This window comes from Sitophilus oryzae, unplaced genomic scaffold (genome assembly GCF_002938485.1).
Source record: "Sitophilus oryzae breed Bouriz unplaced genomic scaffold, Soryzae_2.0 scaffold_1789_pilon_pilon, whole genome shotgun sequence".
Lineage (NCBI taxonomy): Eukaryota > Metazoa > Arthropoda > Insecta > Coleoptera > Curculionidae > Sitophilus > Sitophilus oryzae.
This window is the reverse complement of record NW_022146489.1, coordinates 665,247-677,971: the sequence shown is the minus strand read 5'-3', so window position 1 is coordinate 677,971 and position 12,725 is coordinate 665,247. Positions and strand designations below refer to the sequence as shown.

The following is a 12,725-nucleotide window of genomic DNA, read 5'->3' as shown; positions in this document are numbered from 1 at the left end:
ATTTTTAAATTGTAGCTCTAATAGTCCTTCAACGAACCCAAAACTTACAATTTGTAAAAATCTAATCGTTTAGCTACAATATTCCGTGTCGTTTGTGGTGAACAACCCTGTATATTTTTCATTGAAAATAAATGAAATCTTTGAATCTTTTATAGGCTAGTGAAAATTCACGAGAAAATTGGGAAATTTGTAGATGTACTGAGTTACTTCACTCTAGGAGAATGGGATTTTGACAGAACCAACACCGTGAATCTGTGGAATTCATTAAATGAGACTGATAAAAAGAATTTTGCCTTCGATATGGACAGTCTGGACTGGGTACACTATTTTGATACATATTTAATCACTTTAAGAGAGTTTCTCTTGTTAGAATACTTAGACAATCATGAGGCAGGAGCTGCAGTTATTAGAAGGTAAATTTATTTTGTAGATTGTATGTGTTTTTTTATTTATTATAAGTATTATAATTATTTGTTATAATTAAGCGTGGAAGTCACTTCGAGAATTTTGGCATTTGGTCGCTACATTAAATTAAAAATTAAGAATGAGGTAAAAAATGTCTATACCTATGTAGCGGATTCATCTCTCCATGAACACTTCTCCGTTAAACCTAAACGGACACTGCTTGAAAGCAGTTAGGTTTACAGATAACGTGCTGGCAACTGTTACTTTTGGGTCGGCATTTACATGTGTGGAAGTAAATCACATAGGGATCTTATTCAGTCGGAGTGAGAGAAATGCGACCGACCGACCGACGCGACGCGCGACTGTGTGCTGTTGCGGCGTTGTCGATACGCCTTTCCCTATATAAATAAAATCGCGATCGCAAACCGCTTATTTTTAAAAGACTTTTTTTTCAAGAGATAACTAGATAAAATCATTAGACATGTTTCTGAGCATCTGAAATGGAATTATAAGGATATCGTGAGGGTGTCATTTTTTTTATAACGAGAAAACGTCAGAAATCGCGATAATTTAAAAATTCAACTTTTTAACACATAACATATAACTCAAGAACCACTTTAGATATTGAAACTTTTTTTTATTTTCAAGGTCGGATATTTTACAATATGTTTACATAAGAAAAATTGGATAAGGTTGTTTTTTCCATTCAAAAATTGTAAACGATCCATCCATTTACTTTTAGAGCATAGCAATTTTCAGCAATCGTGTAATTTTTTTATTGATAAAGATTTTCACATACTGTCTACAAAGAAAATACAGCCAGAAATATTAACAAAGTTCTTGAAAAAACTACAATCTATTATTTCTAATAGATTTCGAGATATCAATTTTTGAATTCAGAGTTCTAATAGCGCGACCACTATCGAACACCCACTCAATTCCACTTATTTTTACCAAAAATGCAAGTGTTTCTAGCTTGCGCTTAAAAAAAAATCAAGTTATAGGGAAAATTACAATGACTCGTTAATAAATAAACAAATTGTCCCATTGCTGCCAAAAGTCACTAACTTACTTTTTATTACTTCCGAGAAAAATGCGTCTAAGCCCACGGCCACACAGAAAGCGTTTTTAGCGTTTTGCGTTTTTTGCGTCTCAAGCGCTTTTTGTGATTTTACCGTTTTAAGCGCTTTTTTCGATTTGTGACCATTAAAAACACGCAAAAGACGCGGTAGGTCTGCAGTTTCTATCAAGTTGTCAATTAGTAACGTCGCAAGCTCGTGGATTCCCGGCCCGTCCAACAATCAATCCTGTGAGAAAGAGATAGGCGAGATCGGCGCCGTTAGCGTTGAAGAGACGAAGATAAAAGATGATGGGATTGAATTGTGGACGAACCGGGGCATATATTCGGAGACAAACACAATCTACTGCTAGTGCCAGTGGTGTGTGTAAAAATAATAATTATTATTTGCCATTTATTTTACGAATTTTAGTTTATATGTGTATAGTTTTTTTATGTTGTAGTGTTGTGCGTGTTTAGTACTTATAATAAATAATTATAATTATATAATAGAATAGTAAATATGTCTAGTTGCTAATGCAATTTTAGGACCTGATTTATGAATCATTTTGGAGTGAAACTTATTTACGCGCGCTGGGAGTAAAAATTCAAGACCGTGACACACGAGCTCGTTGTAACGAAACGTGTTAACGGCTTAGAAATACGTAGTGACGCGTCGTGTATTTGTGAGCAGTCCACGTGTTTATCAAAAAAATTGATAAATTATTACGCGTAAAAATACATTTGTTACACGTAAAAATCTATTTTTATTATTTTACGCGAATAAAACTGTTACACGTAAAAAATTAATATTTACGCGTATAAAACTATTTGTTGTTGGAAGAAAACTATATTTTACGCGTATGAAACTATTTGTTACTGGTAGAAAACTATTTCTTATGCGTATAAAACTATTTGTTACGTGTAAAAATCTATTTATTACACGTAAAAAACTTTCTTTTTACGCGTCAAAAACTTATTGTTTCTGGTAGAAAACCTTTCTTATGCAAAAAAAATTACGTGTAAAAAACTATTTGTTACACGTAAAAGACTAATTTTAACGCGTCAAAAACTTCCACAAACACAGTCCACGTGTTTATCAAAAAAATTGATATTTTAATAAAAATTTTGTAAAAGTGAATCAAATTATTACGCGTAAAAATACATTTGTTACACGTAAAAATCTATTTTTATTATTTTACGCGAATAAAACTGTTACACGTAAAAAACTATTATTTACGCGTATAAAACTATTTGTTGTTGGTAGAAAACTATATTTTACGCGTATAAAACTATTTGTTACTAGAAAACTATTTCTTACGCTTATAAAACTATTTGTTACGTGTAAAAATCTATTTATTACACGTAAAAAACTTTCTTTTTCCGCGTCAAAAACTTATTGTTTCTGGTAGAAAACCTTTCTTACGCAAAAAAAATTGCGTGGAAAGAACTATTTGTTACACGTAAAAAACTAATTTTAACGCGTCAAAAACTTATTGTTTCCGGTATAAAAACTTTTTTACTCAAAAAAAAAGTTTACGTGTAAAAAACTATTTGTGAAACGTAAAAAATTATTTTTTTACGCGTCAAAAACTTTGTTGTTTCTGGTAAAAAACCTTTTGTTACTCAAAAAAAATATTTTTCACGTGTAAAAAACTATTTCTTACACGTAAAAAACTATTTTTTTCCCGTCAAAAACTGATTGTTTCTAGTAAAAAACTCTTTTACCCAAAAAAAATATTTTACGTGTAAAAAACTATTTTTTTCTCTTAAAAAAACTATTTTTTACGAGTAAGAAAATATTCCTATAATTTATTACTTTTTCAACATTTCAAACCACACTTTTTCAAATATTTCCTTCAAATTTCCTGAACAGTAGATGTTCTTTATAAAAATATTTTTAGATAATACCCTAAAATGAAAAAAATATGCATACTATTTAATTTATTTTTACTGTATTATTAAATATAACGTCCGCTTATGACTGGGTCTCATCTTAGAAAACGCTAAAGACGCTACAGAAAACAAACTGATTTGTTTTCATTTGCGTTTTTTGCGAGACACGCCGAACGCTACACGCTTTTGGTGTGGCCACTCCTATATAATCCTGTTATTTTGTTTTAGTCGCTAAAGACGCTTCACGCTAAAAACGCAAAAAACGCTTTCTGTGTGGCCGTGCACTTTGATTTGTGAAAATCTCCCTTGCTTAAATAATCTTTATGTTCTTTAATTCGAACATTTAAAGGTCTAGATGTTTCACCAATGTAAAATTTATCGCATTCACATGGTATTTTGTATACTTCTTACATTTTTTGTTTGTTGTTCTGTATTCATTGGTTTAGTATGTGATAAAATGGACCTAAGTGTATTTTGTGTTTTGAAAGATGTTCGTATGTTATATTGTTTGCCTATCCTTCTTATTTTTTCCGAAACGCTTCGTATGTATGGAATTGTAAGTTGTATACAGGCCCGGCAATGGATCTCTAGGCATAGGAATTACATGCATTGGAATGAAACGCCTATAAAAAGTCTATGCTTAAACAGAGATGGACAACAACTTCCCCGTTTCCACTTCCACTACGACTGTCTACTTAGACAAACTCCAATAAGATAACAAATTTTGGAAATTCCGCCACCTCCCATCCACTCATGATACCCATCTCCCTGCCCTTTATTTATCGCCATTATTTTATTTCCCTTCCCGCGCCTCCGCACCTCGCTATTCTGACTCCCGTCAGTTCATCACAGAGTTGCCAGGTCTACCGGTTTCGTCTGTAAGCTACCGATCTACCGATTTAAAGAAAAATCTAACGATATATTCAACTGCGTCTTTAGTTTTTACAATAGAAGCACTTATAAAAAGCTGACTTATTTGACTAAAAATTAAGCGACTGCCGTGTTGGAATCTGTATAATTTGACTTTATTATTGTTTCATTAAATTTTATTTAGTAATAACACACATACAGGTCATCGTTCTGTCTAGTTGCAGAGTTACAGAGATATTCCTAAAAATCCTTATTACTCCTTATTACTCCTTATTAGGCGCGGTATTGGCGACATGCCCGAAGAAGTTGATATCTTTTGAAAAGATTTTATTTCATTCATCTACTAAAGTTGAACCCATATTTTCCCCAAAAAATGTAAACAAAAAACTAAATTTAAGTTAAGAAACAACCTAAATTCGGACAAATATTTTAGTGGTTTTCCGTCAAAAAAAATATTAATATGAAAAAAGAGTTGAGAGTTGCTACAGCTTTCCCATTGAAATGAAATTAATTTTAGATATCACTGATCAAAATTTGTACAAAGGTAAAAAGTGACTGCTACACTAATTTGTGACTGCTATCCCTACTTGTTCTGGCTTTATGTTTTTATTAATATATTAATATTATTAAATTCAATATTTTTTTTAATATAAAATAACATACCTAGCTATTTCTAATTCTTGTTATATTTATTATATTTGTATTTTATTTGAGTGATCTATTATTACGACACATAGGAATGCTAATTTTGGACTTAAATATTATATTTTATTTCGTTTCTGTACTTTTAATTTTTGTTGAAGATCTACCGAGAATTTTGTTCTCGTATGGAATTATAATCTAACCAACCCGGCAACCCTGTTCGGCTACTCCTTATAAAGTTTTTTTCGGCCTAATTCCTTTGTCACAGCCGCGGCTTTGTCAAGCGCCGCCGCCGACCGACTGTGTCGGGGCGACTGCTAGGAAGATCGTACAGTATTGCCATTTCATAGAATTGCACTTGCTATTTTAGAAATGATTTCAAAGTTTTGCATGTTACTTTTCGTTTTAGAAAGAAGTTATGTGCCTAGAGAAAACATTCTTAAAATTGTTTCGTACTTTATTTAATATTTCATTAAGTAGGCAAGATAATGGGATTAGAAGATTTAGGATTTTGACAAGCCAACATAATTTCGATTTAATTGAATGGCAACACTGTCCGTCCTGTTTCTATTTTTTCGATTCTGTTCTATTAGTAGGCGGTAGCCCCCACACAAGCGTCTTAAAGACCCGCCCGGCGCCCCCTCTCGCAGGGGCTCTCTCGTCGTATCACTTCTATGATCACTTCCCCTATACGATGGTAGGGAAAAGACACTTTATCCGTCTCTGTTGCACTGCAGTGTATTTTGCAGCCTTACCATCTTTTTTTATCGCGTTGATAACCTCCTATTGCTAATATTCCTTTGCCAGCAGTGTATATTGTGTATTGTCATCATTGTGTCTATGATTTGGGGTTTGCATTTCGTTTAATGTTTTGTCAATAAAATATAGTGGATAGTCGTTTTTTATTAATGTATTTTTTATGTGGTTTATATCTCTGTTTAGTGAAATGTCGTCTGAACATATTATTTTTGCCCTATCATATAAACTTTTTATAACAAAAATGAGACGTTTTTTTAGGGCAACGGCCCAGCTACGTCGAACACCGGTTCCCATTAGAACACCGAAGTTAAGCGACGTAAGGCGATGCTAGTTGATGGACGGGTAACCGGTTCGAAACTTTGCATCGTGCTGTTGTCCAAGGGAAAAGTGTAAAATCTATTGATACACACTGCTCATTCACGCCGATTCGAGGCCGGATGAGATCGGATATCTCGTGACTAAGAGTTAATTTAGACACTTCCTAAGTCGGTAGGCCATTGACCATGATATGGCCGAGGACCGCGGTTCGGATTCCGCGTAAACAAAGTAGGTCCCGTCCAGTTTAGCCATTGCAGCAGAAAGGCGACGTTAACTTGAACCTCACACGTTTTTTTTAAATGACCAGTGAGGCCTCTACGGATAGAGCTAGTGGAGCTCTATATTCGCCCTATTTAAACAGTACTTCAAAAAATATATAGTTTCCGAGATATTTAATTTTAATGATTTCGATTGTGGATTTTCTGGATCCCTTTGAAAAAAATAGAATTTTTATTTATTAACTTTTTCCACTTTTCTCACCTGGTACGAATTCTAAATGAAAGAATTCTAAATGCAATTTAACCACATTGACAGATTGAATTTGTTTGTGTAATAATTATGGATGTTTTCTTTGTTTCAGGAATGCAACGCTTCATTACGCTACTGTAGTAATTCTTAACGTACTTTCTGTATACTTTTTGTTGAATACCATTTTCTTTTTCGTTCCTGTTGGTATCATTTCAATTACTATCTATTACTTGTATGACCACTACATGTCTGTGGACAGATATATAAGAAGCAAAGGCCGCAAATAACAAAATTATAGCACAGTTTAAAGAATATAGACTTTAAGATTTTTATATCATCATTTTTTTATTACATTTTTACAAAAAATAGCCCCATAATCATTTTTTTTTTAATTATTACAAATTATTATCAATTTGAAGTTGCTTAATAAAACAAAAGTATGTTGATTTTAAAGTGATGTTTATTTCTGTAACCTAAACATTTTTTTTCAAACTTCACAAAAGTATTATTTTTTTGGGACGTGATTGACAATATAAAAAAGTCATTTGGGTCAACTTTCGTTTAGCTGAAATCAGTTATTAGAAAAAAAATAAATTTTTGTCTTTAAAAAGCTACTGTGAACCACGGAAAACACAAATTTCCAGCGAAAATGCGTAATTTCCAAATTTCGCACTTTAGAATAACTTAAACTGAAATCTGGGCTATAAAAAAATACATTTTGCGTCTTATTTTTAATATTTTTCTGAACATATAAACACAAAAAGAAGAAAGGTAGAGAAGAAAGAGAGAAAGAAAAGATTAGAAAATGAAAAGAGCTTATTTCCGCAGGAAATTTATTAGACTTTAGAATAGCTGAAATCAGTTATATAAAAAATAAATATATTTTTGCGTTTTAGAAGCATTCACGAATTGAGGAAAATAAAAATTTTCCTGCGGAAATAAACTGTATCCGTTTTTTGAGGAAATTTAATAGACTTTAGAATAGCTGAAATCAGTTTGATATAAAAAATAAATATATTTTTGCTTTTTAGAAACGTTTACAAACTCAGGAAAATTTCCTGCGGAAATGCTTGATTTTAATTTTCCATTTGTTCCTTATTATATTATCGGGTTTTGTAAAGTACCCACGAATTTAGCAAAAAAAAATTTTTTGGTAGAAACTCCTATGCTCATAGAACAGTTTAAAAGAAAAAAATCCTTGGATGAAGCACTTTTGAACCAAAAAAAAAAAATCATTTAAATGTGTCTAAAATTACCTAACCAATCTAATAATATTTTTTTTCAAAATCACAGTTAATTATTAAAATATAAAAACCACAGCTTAACACCCTCCACAAAGAAAAGCTAACCAAGCGACCCAAATGCTAACCAATCTAATATTTTTGCAAAATCACAGTTAATTATTAAAATATAAAAGAAAACTGCATGATCCAATGATTTTTTGTTTAGAATCAGCCCTATTTACGTAAAGCTTTTGTTATGATTTTTATGAGTATCTTGTTTATATAATGTATTGTTATGATTAACAAATTATGGTTTATGTATTATGTTAGATTGTATTATTCATAATGCATGGTTTTTATGACAGAGGCGATAGAATGTTACGGGAGATAAGATTGGGAGTGAGGCGTCCGCAGCAGTCAGTCAGTACCGTGCGCTCGCACGATGTACATGTTTGTGTCGTAATCTTAAGTACTAAAATGTAATAAAGAAGTTATGAGGGAAATTCAGTGTTTTATTTGAAAATACAAGATCTATTGTTACACTTTAATAAAAAACAAGAATAAGTGCAACATTCCTAAGTACTTATAATTTACAAGAACCTATATTATCTATTCTACAAGAATTGTAATTCCTCAGAAAGATGTTTACCCCACCCAAACCACCCCTATTCGCTCCCGGGTCCCGTAAGCTTCTAAACTGAAAAATGTATGAAAAACAAAGTGCACGAAATGACATTGACACATTTCCGCAGGAATTTTTTTGTATTTCTTTGCTCGTAAAGGCTCGTATCAAAAAAATATAAGTTTATTTTTCATGTAACTCATTTCGGCTATTCTAAAGTTAAAGCATTTTTTTATGTAAAATAAAAATAAAAATTTTCGCAGACACTTTTTTGTGTTTTTATGTTTAGAAAAATGTCTAAAACACACCCCGAAGACTAGTTTTGATGTAACAGATTTCGGCTATACTAAAGTCCGAAAAATGAAAATGACGCGTTTCCGCAGGAAAATTTTGGTATATTTGTACTCCTAACGCCTCACGGTGGGGTATTAGCATGAAAAAGGTGATCGAAATGCGAAAAAGCAAATATGTTTAAAATTTCCCAAAAAAAGATAAATGATAAGTTAAATCATGTCTGCCATGAATGGCGTGGCTATGGGTGTGTTTAGTTGCATTCATTTGTTTCAACGAAACGTCAAAGTTGTTACTTCTCACAGATAAGAGGTAAATGGCTAAATTTGATGTTTAAAATTATAAATTGTTGTTATTCTTGTGCTCTTTTTACGTTTACGTTATTGTTTTGATTGAAAATGGCTCAGCAAGCTGCAGGTATGTATTCTACAAAGACGTATTATTTACTGATATTCTCTAAGTACTAACGATTTTTTTGCAACTAAAAGTTAGGCGTTCAGAAATTTGGATTAAAATTGCAGGACATTTTTATTATAATTTAGAGATTTAGTTGCGCATTTCTAAGAATCTACGGCTTCATTCATACGCTCACTAAAAACATTTCAGCTTAAGTACAGTAAAAATAAAATACTCGCGGACTCAGATTTTGTTGATAAAATGAGAAAAAGATTCTTGGTTTCCTCTAACTTGCAAATCAGTGATATACCAATGCGATATGTAAACCGCGATGGCATTGTTGTTTACAAAGCGATTGCATTAGTGCCATTAGCAGCATATAGTACAATTGCAATAGCTTAATTTTAGTGGTGGCGTGCATTTGCTCAGGATCAGTCGCATTGCAGTAGTAGTTGGGTGATATTACTACTGGTATTCACCGTGGAAACACTGGAACAGTGATTCTTTTCTTTTTTGAATCGACGAATTATCCTTTATTTTGTTCATTATTTCCCTTTAATTGAAAATAGATCTACATAAAAAAAATTTCGATCAACTATCAGTGTCAAACACCCCTAATTAAAATGCCTTCTAGAACGCATATATAAAGTCATTTTTGATATAACAGATTTCCAGCCAAACGAAAGTTGAGACAGCCTAGCTCTTAACGCTTGCATGCAAAGCTTTTAAATCTAAATAAAAAAAACGAAAAAAAAAAATTAAATAAAGAAATCAAAAGTAAAAAAAAAAAAATTTATTAATAATTTATCAAGTAAATTACAATGCGTTCGTATATGTAAATTCGTAGTATCCAAAGAATATAGTAAGGCCTATTAAGCCTAGTGGTATGAAGAAAAATATAGTGTTGATGCAGAAATATAATGATGCTCCAATTAGTGTTGATAACAGGCAGTTATGGATCCATCTTATTCTGAAATTAAAAAAATAATTATTAAAGGTTTTACCAATTAAAAACACGTTTCAAAATTGTGTTTCAAAAGACTCCGCCGCACTGTGAGGCGCGTCTTAGCGCGGCGCTCCACGCGCCTGGAGCGTGGATCGACGCTCCACACGCCGTGTAATGGCATCTTAAAATAAACGTATTAATTTAATTTTTTGAACAGAAACTGAAACTAATCAAGATACTGGGGTTTTCTTCACAAGTGTGCGTCAAACTTCTAATTACGCAACTTTTGTCCCATTTAATCGAATTCGCATCTGTCGTAGTCGCTTCTGAGATGCCAATGTTGAGCATCGAAATTGTCAATACCACCCTGTATACAATTAGAAGTTAATGTAAGAATTCTAAATGCAATTTAACCACATTGACAGATTGAATTTGTTTGTGTAATAATTATGGATGTTTTCTTTGTTTCAGGAATGCAACGCTTCATTACGCTACTGTAGTAATTCTTAACGTACTTTCTGTATACTTTTTGTTGAATACCATTTTCTTTTTTGTTCCTGTTGGCATTATTTCAATTACTATCTATTACTTGTATGACCACTATATGTCTGTGGACAGATATATAAGAAGCAAAGCCCGCAAATAACAAAATTATAGCACAGTTTAAAGAATATAGATTTTAAGATTTTTATATCATCATTTTTTATTACATTTTACAAGGCTCATATACAAAAATATATTTAAAATCATTTTTTTTTAATTATTACAAATTATTATCAATTTGAAGTTGCTTTTACTAAAACAAAAGTATGTTGATTTTAAAGTGATGTTTATTTCTGTAACCTAAACATTTTTTTTTCAAACTTCACAAAAGTATTATTTTTGAACGTGATTGACAATATAAAAAAGTCATTTGGGTCAACTTTCGTTTAGTTGAAATCAGTTATTAGAAAAAAATAAATTTTTGTCTTTAAAGTTATTACTAGAACCACGGAAAACACAAATTTCCAGCGAAAATGCGTAATTTCCAAATTTCGCACTTTAGAATAACTTAAACTGAAATCTGCTATAAAAAAATACATTTTATGTCTTATTTTTAATATTTTCTTGAAATATAACACAAAAATTTCCTGGTGGAAATAAGCTGTTTTCATTTTCTAAGGAAATTTATTAGACTTTAGAATAGCTGAAATCAGTTATATAAAAAATAAATATATTTTTGCCTTTTAGAAGCATTCACGAATTGAGGAAAATAACAATTTTCCTGCGGAAATAAACTGTATCCGTTTTCTGAGGAAATTTAATAGACTTTAGAATAGCTGAAATCAGTTTTATATAAAAAATAAATATATTTTTGCCTTTTAGAAACGTTTACAAAATCAGGAAAATATCCTGCGGAAATGCTTGATTTTAATTTTCCATTTGTTCCTTATTATATTATCGGGTTTTGTAAAGTACCCACGAATTTAGCAAAAAAATTTTTTTGGTAGAAACTCCTATGCTTATACAACATTTTAAAAGAAAAAAATCCTTGGATGAAGCACTTTTGAACCAAAAAAAAAATCATTTAAATATGTCTAAAATGCTAACCAATCTAATAATATTTTTACAAAATCACAGTTAATTATTAAAATATAAAAACCACAGTTTAACAGCCTCCACAAAGAAAAGCTAACCAAGCAACCCAAATGCTAACCAATCTAATATTTTTGCAAAATCACAGTTAATTACTAAAATATAAAAGGAAAATTTTGGTATATTTGTACTCCTAACGCCTCACGGTGGGGTATTAGCATGAAAAAGGTGATCGAAATTCGAAAAAGCAAATATGTTTAAAATTTCCCAAAAAAAGATAAATGATAAGTTAAATCATCTCTGCCATGAATGGCGTTGCGGTGGGTGTGTTTAGTTGCATTCATTTGTTTCAACGAAACGTCAAAGTTGTTACTTCTCACAGATAAGAGTAAATGGCTAAATTTTATGTTTAAAATTATAAATTGTTGTTGTTCTTGTGCTCTTTTACGTTTATATTATTGTTTTGATTGAAAATGGCTCAGCAAGCTGCAGGTGTGTATTCTACAAAAACGTATTATTTATTTTGATATTCTCTATACTAACGATTTTTTGCAACTAAAAGTTAGGCGTTCAGAAAATTTGATTAAAATTGTGATATTTTTATTATACTTAGAGATTTAGTTGCGCATTTCGAAGAATTCAGCATATTGTCTATATACGTTTTACTTAGTAAACATTGGGCTTTCATACAGTAAAATAAAATACTGCGACTCTTTGCGATTTTGCTGATAAAATGAGAAAAACATTCTTGGTTTCCTCTAATTTGCAAATCAGTGATATACTAATGCGAGGGTAAACCTCGATAGCATTGTTGTTTACAAAGCGATTGCATTAGTGCCATTAGCAGTATAGCACAATTTAGCATTAGTAGCGACTTTAGTGGTATGGGCATTGCTCGCGGATCAGTCGTAGCATTAGTAGTAGTAGTTGCGATATTACTACTGGCACTGACCGTGGAAACACTGGAACAGTGATTTTTCTTTCTTTTTTTAGAATCGACGAATTATCCTTTATTTTGTTCATATTATTTCCTCTTTAATTGAAAATAGATCTACATAAAAAAATTTCGATCAACTATCAGTGTCAAATACCCCACTGTGGCGCCTTCTAGAACGCATATATAAAGTCATTTTTGATATAACAGATTTCAACTAAACGAAAGTTGAGCCAGTCATTTTAACGCCTAGGCATAAAAGTAAAGCTTTAAATCTAAATAAAAAAAAACGAAAAAAAAAAATTAAATAAAAAAATCAAAAG

At 31.4% G+C, this 12,725-nt stretch overlaps 1 protein-coding gene across 1 annotated transcript in view; it reads left to right on the top strand.

Moving 5' to 3' along the window:
* Positions 1 to 6,754, top strand: part of LOC115882577 (fatty acyl-CoA reductase wat-like) — a 36,421-nt gene extending 29,667 nt beyond the window's left edge. Inside the window, exons 9-10 of the mRNA XM_030900766.1 lie at positions 156 to 413; positions 6,528 to 6,754. Of these exons, the coding sequence (XP_030756626.1) occupies positions 156 to 413; positions 6,528 to 6,702 (433 nt within the window). The 3' untranslated portion in view covers positions 6,703 to 6,754. The remainder of the gene's footprint in view (positions 1 to 155; positions 414 to 6,527) is intronic.
* Positions 6,755 to 12,725: the final 5,971 nt, after the last annotated feature.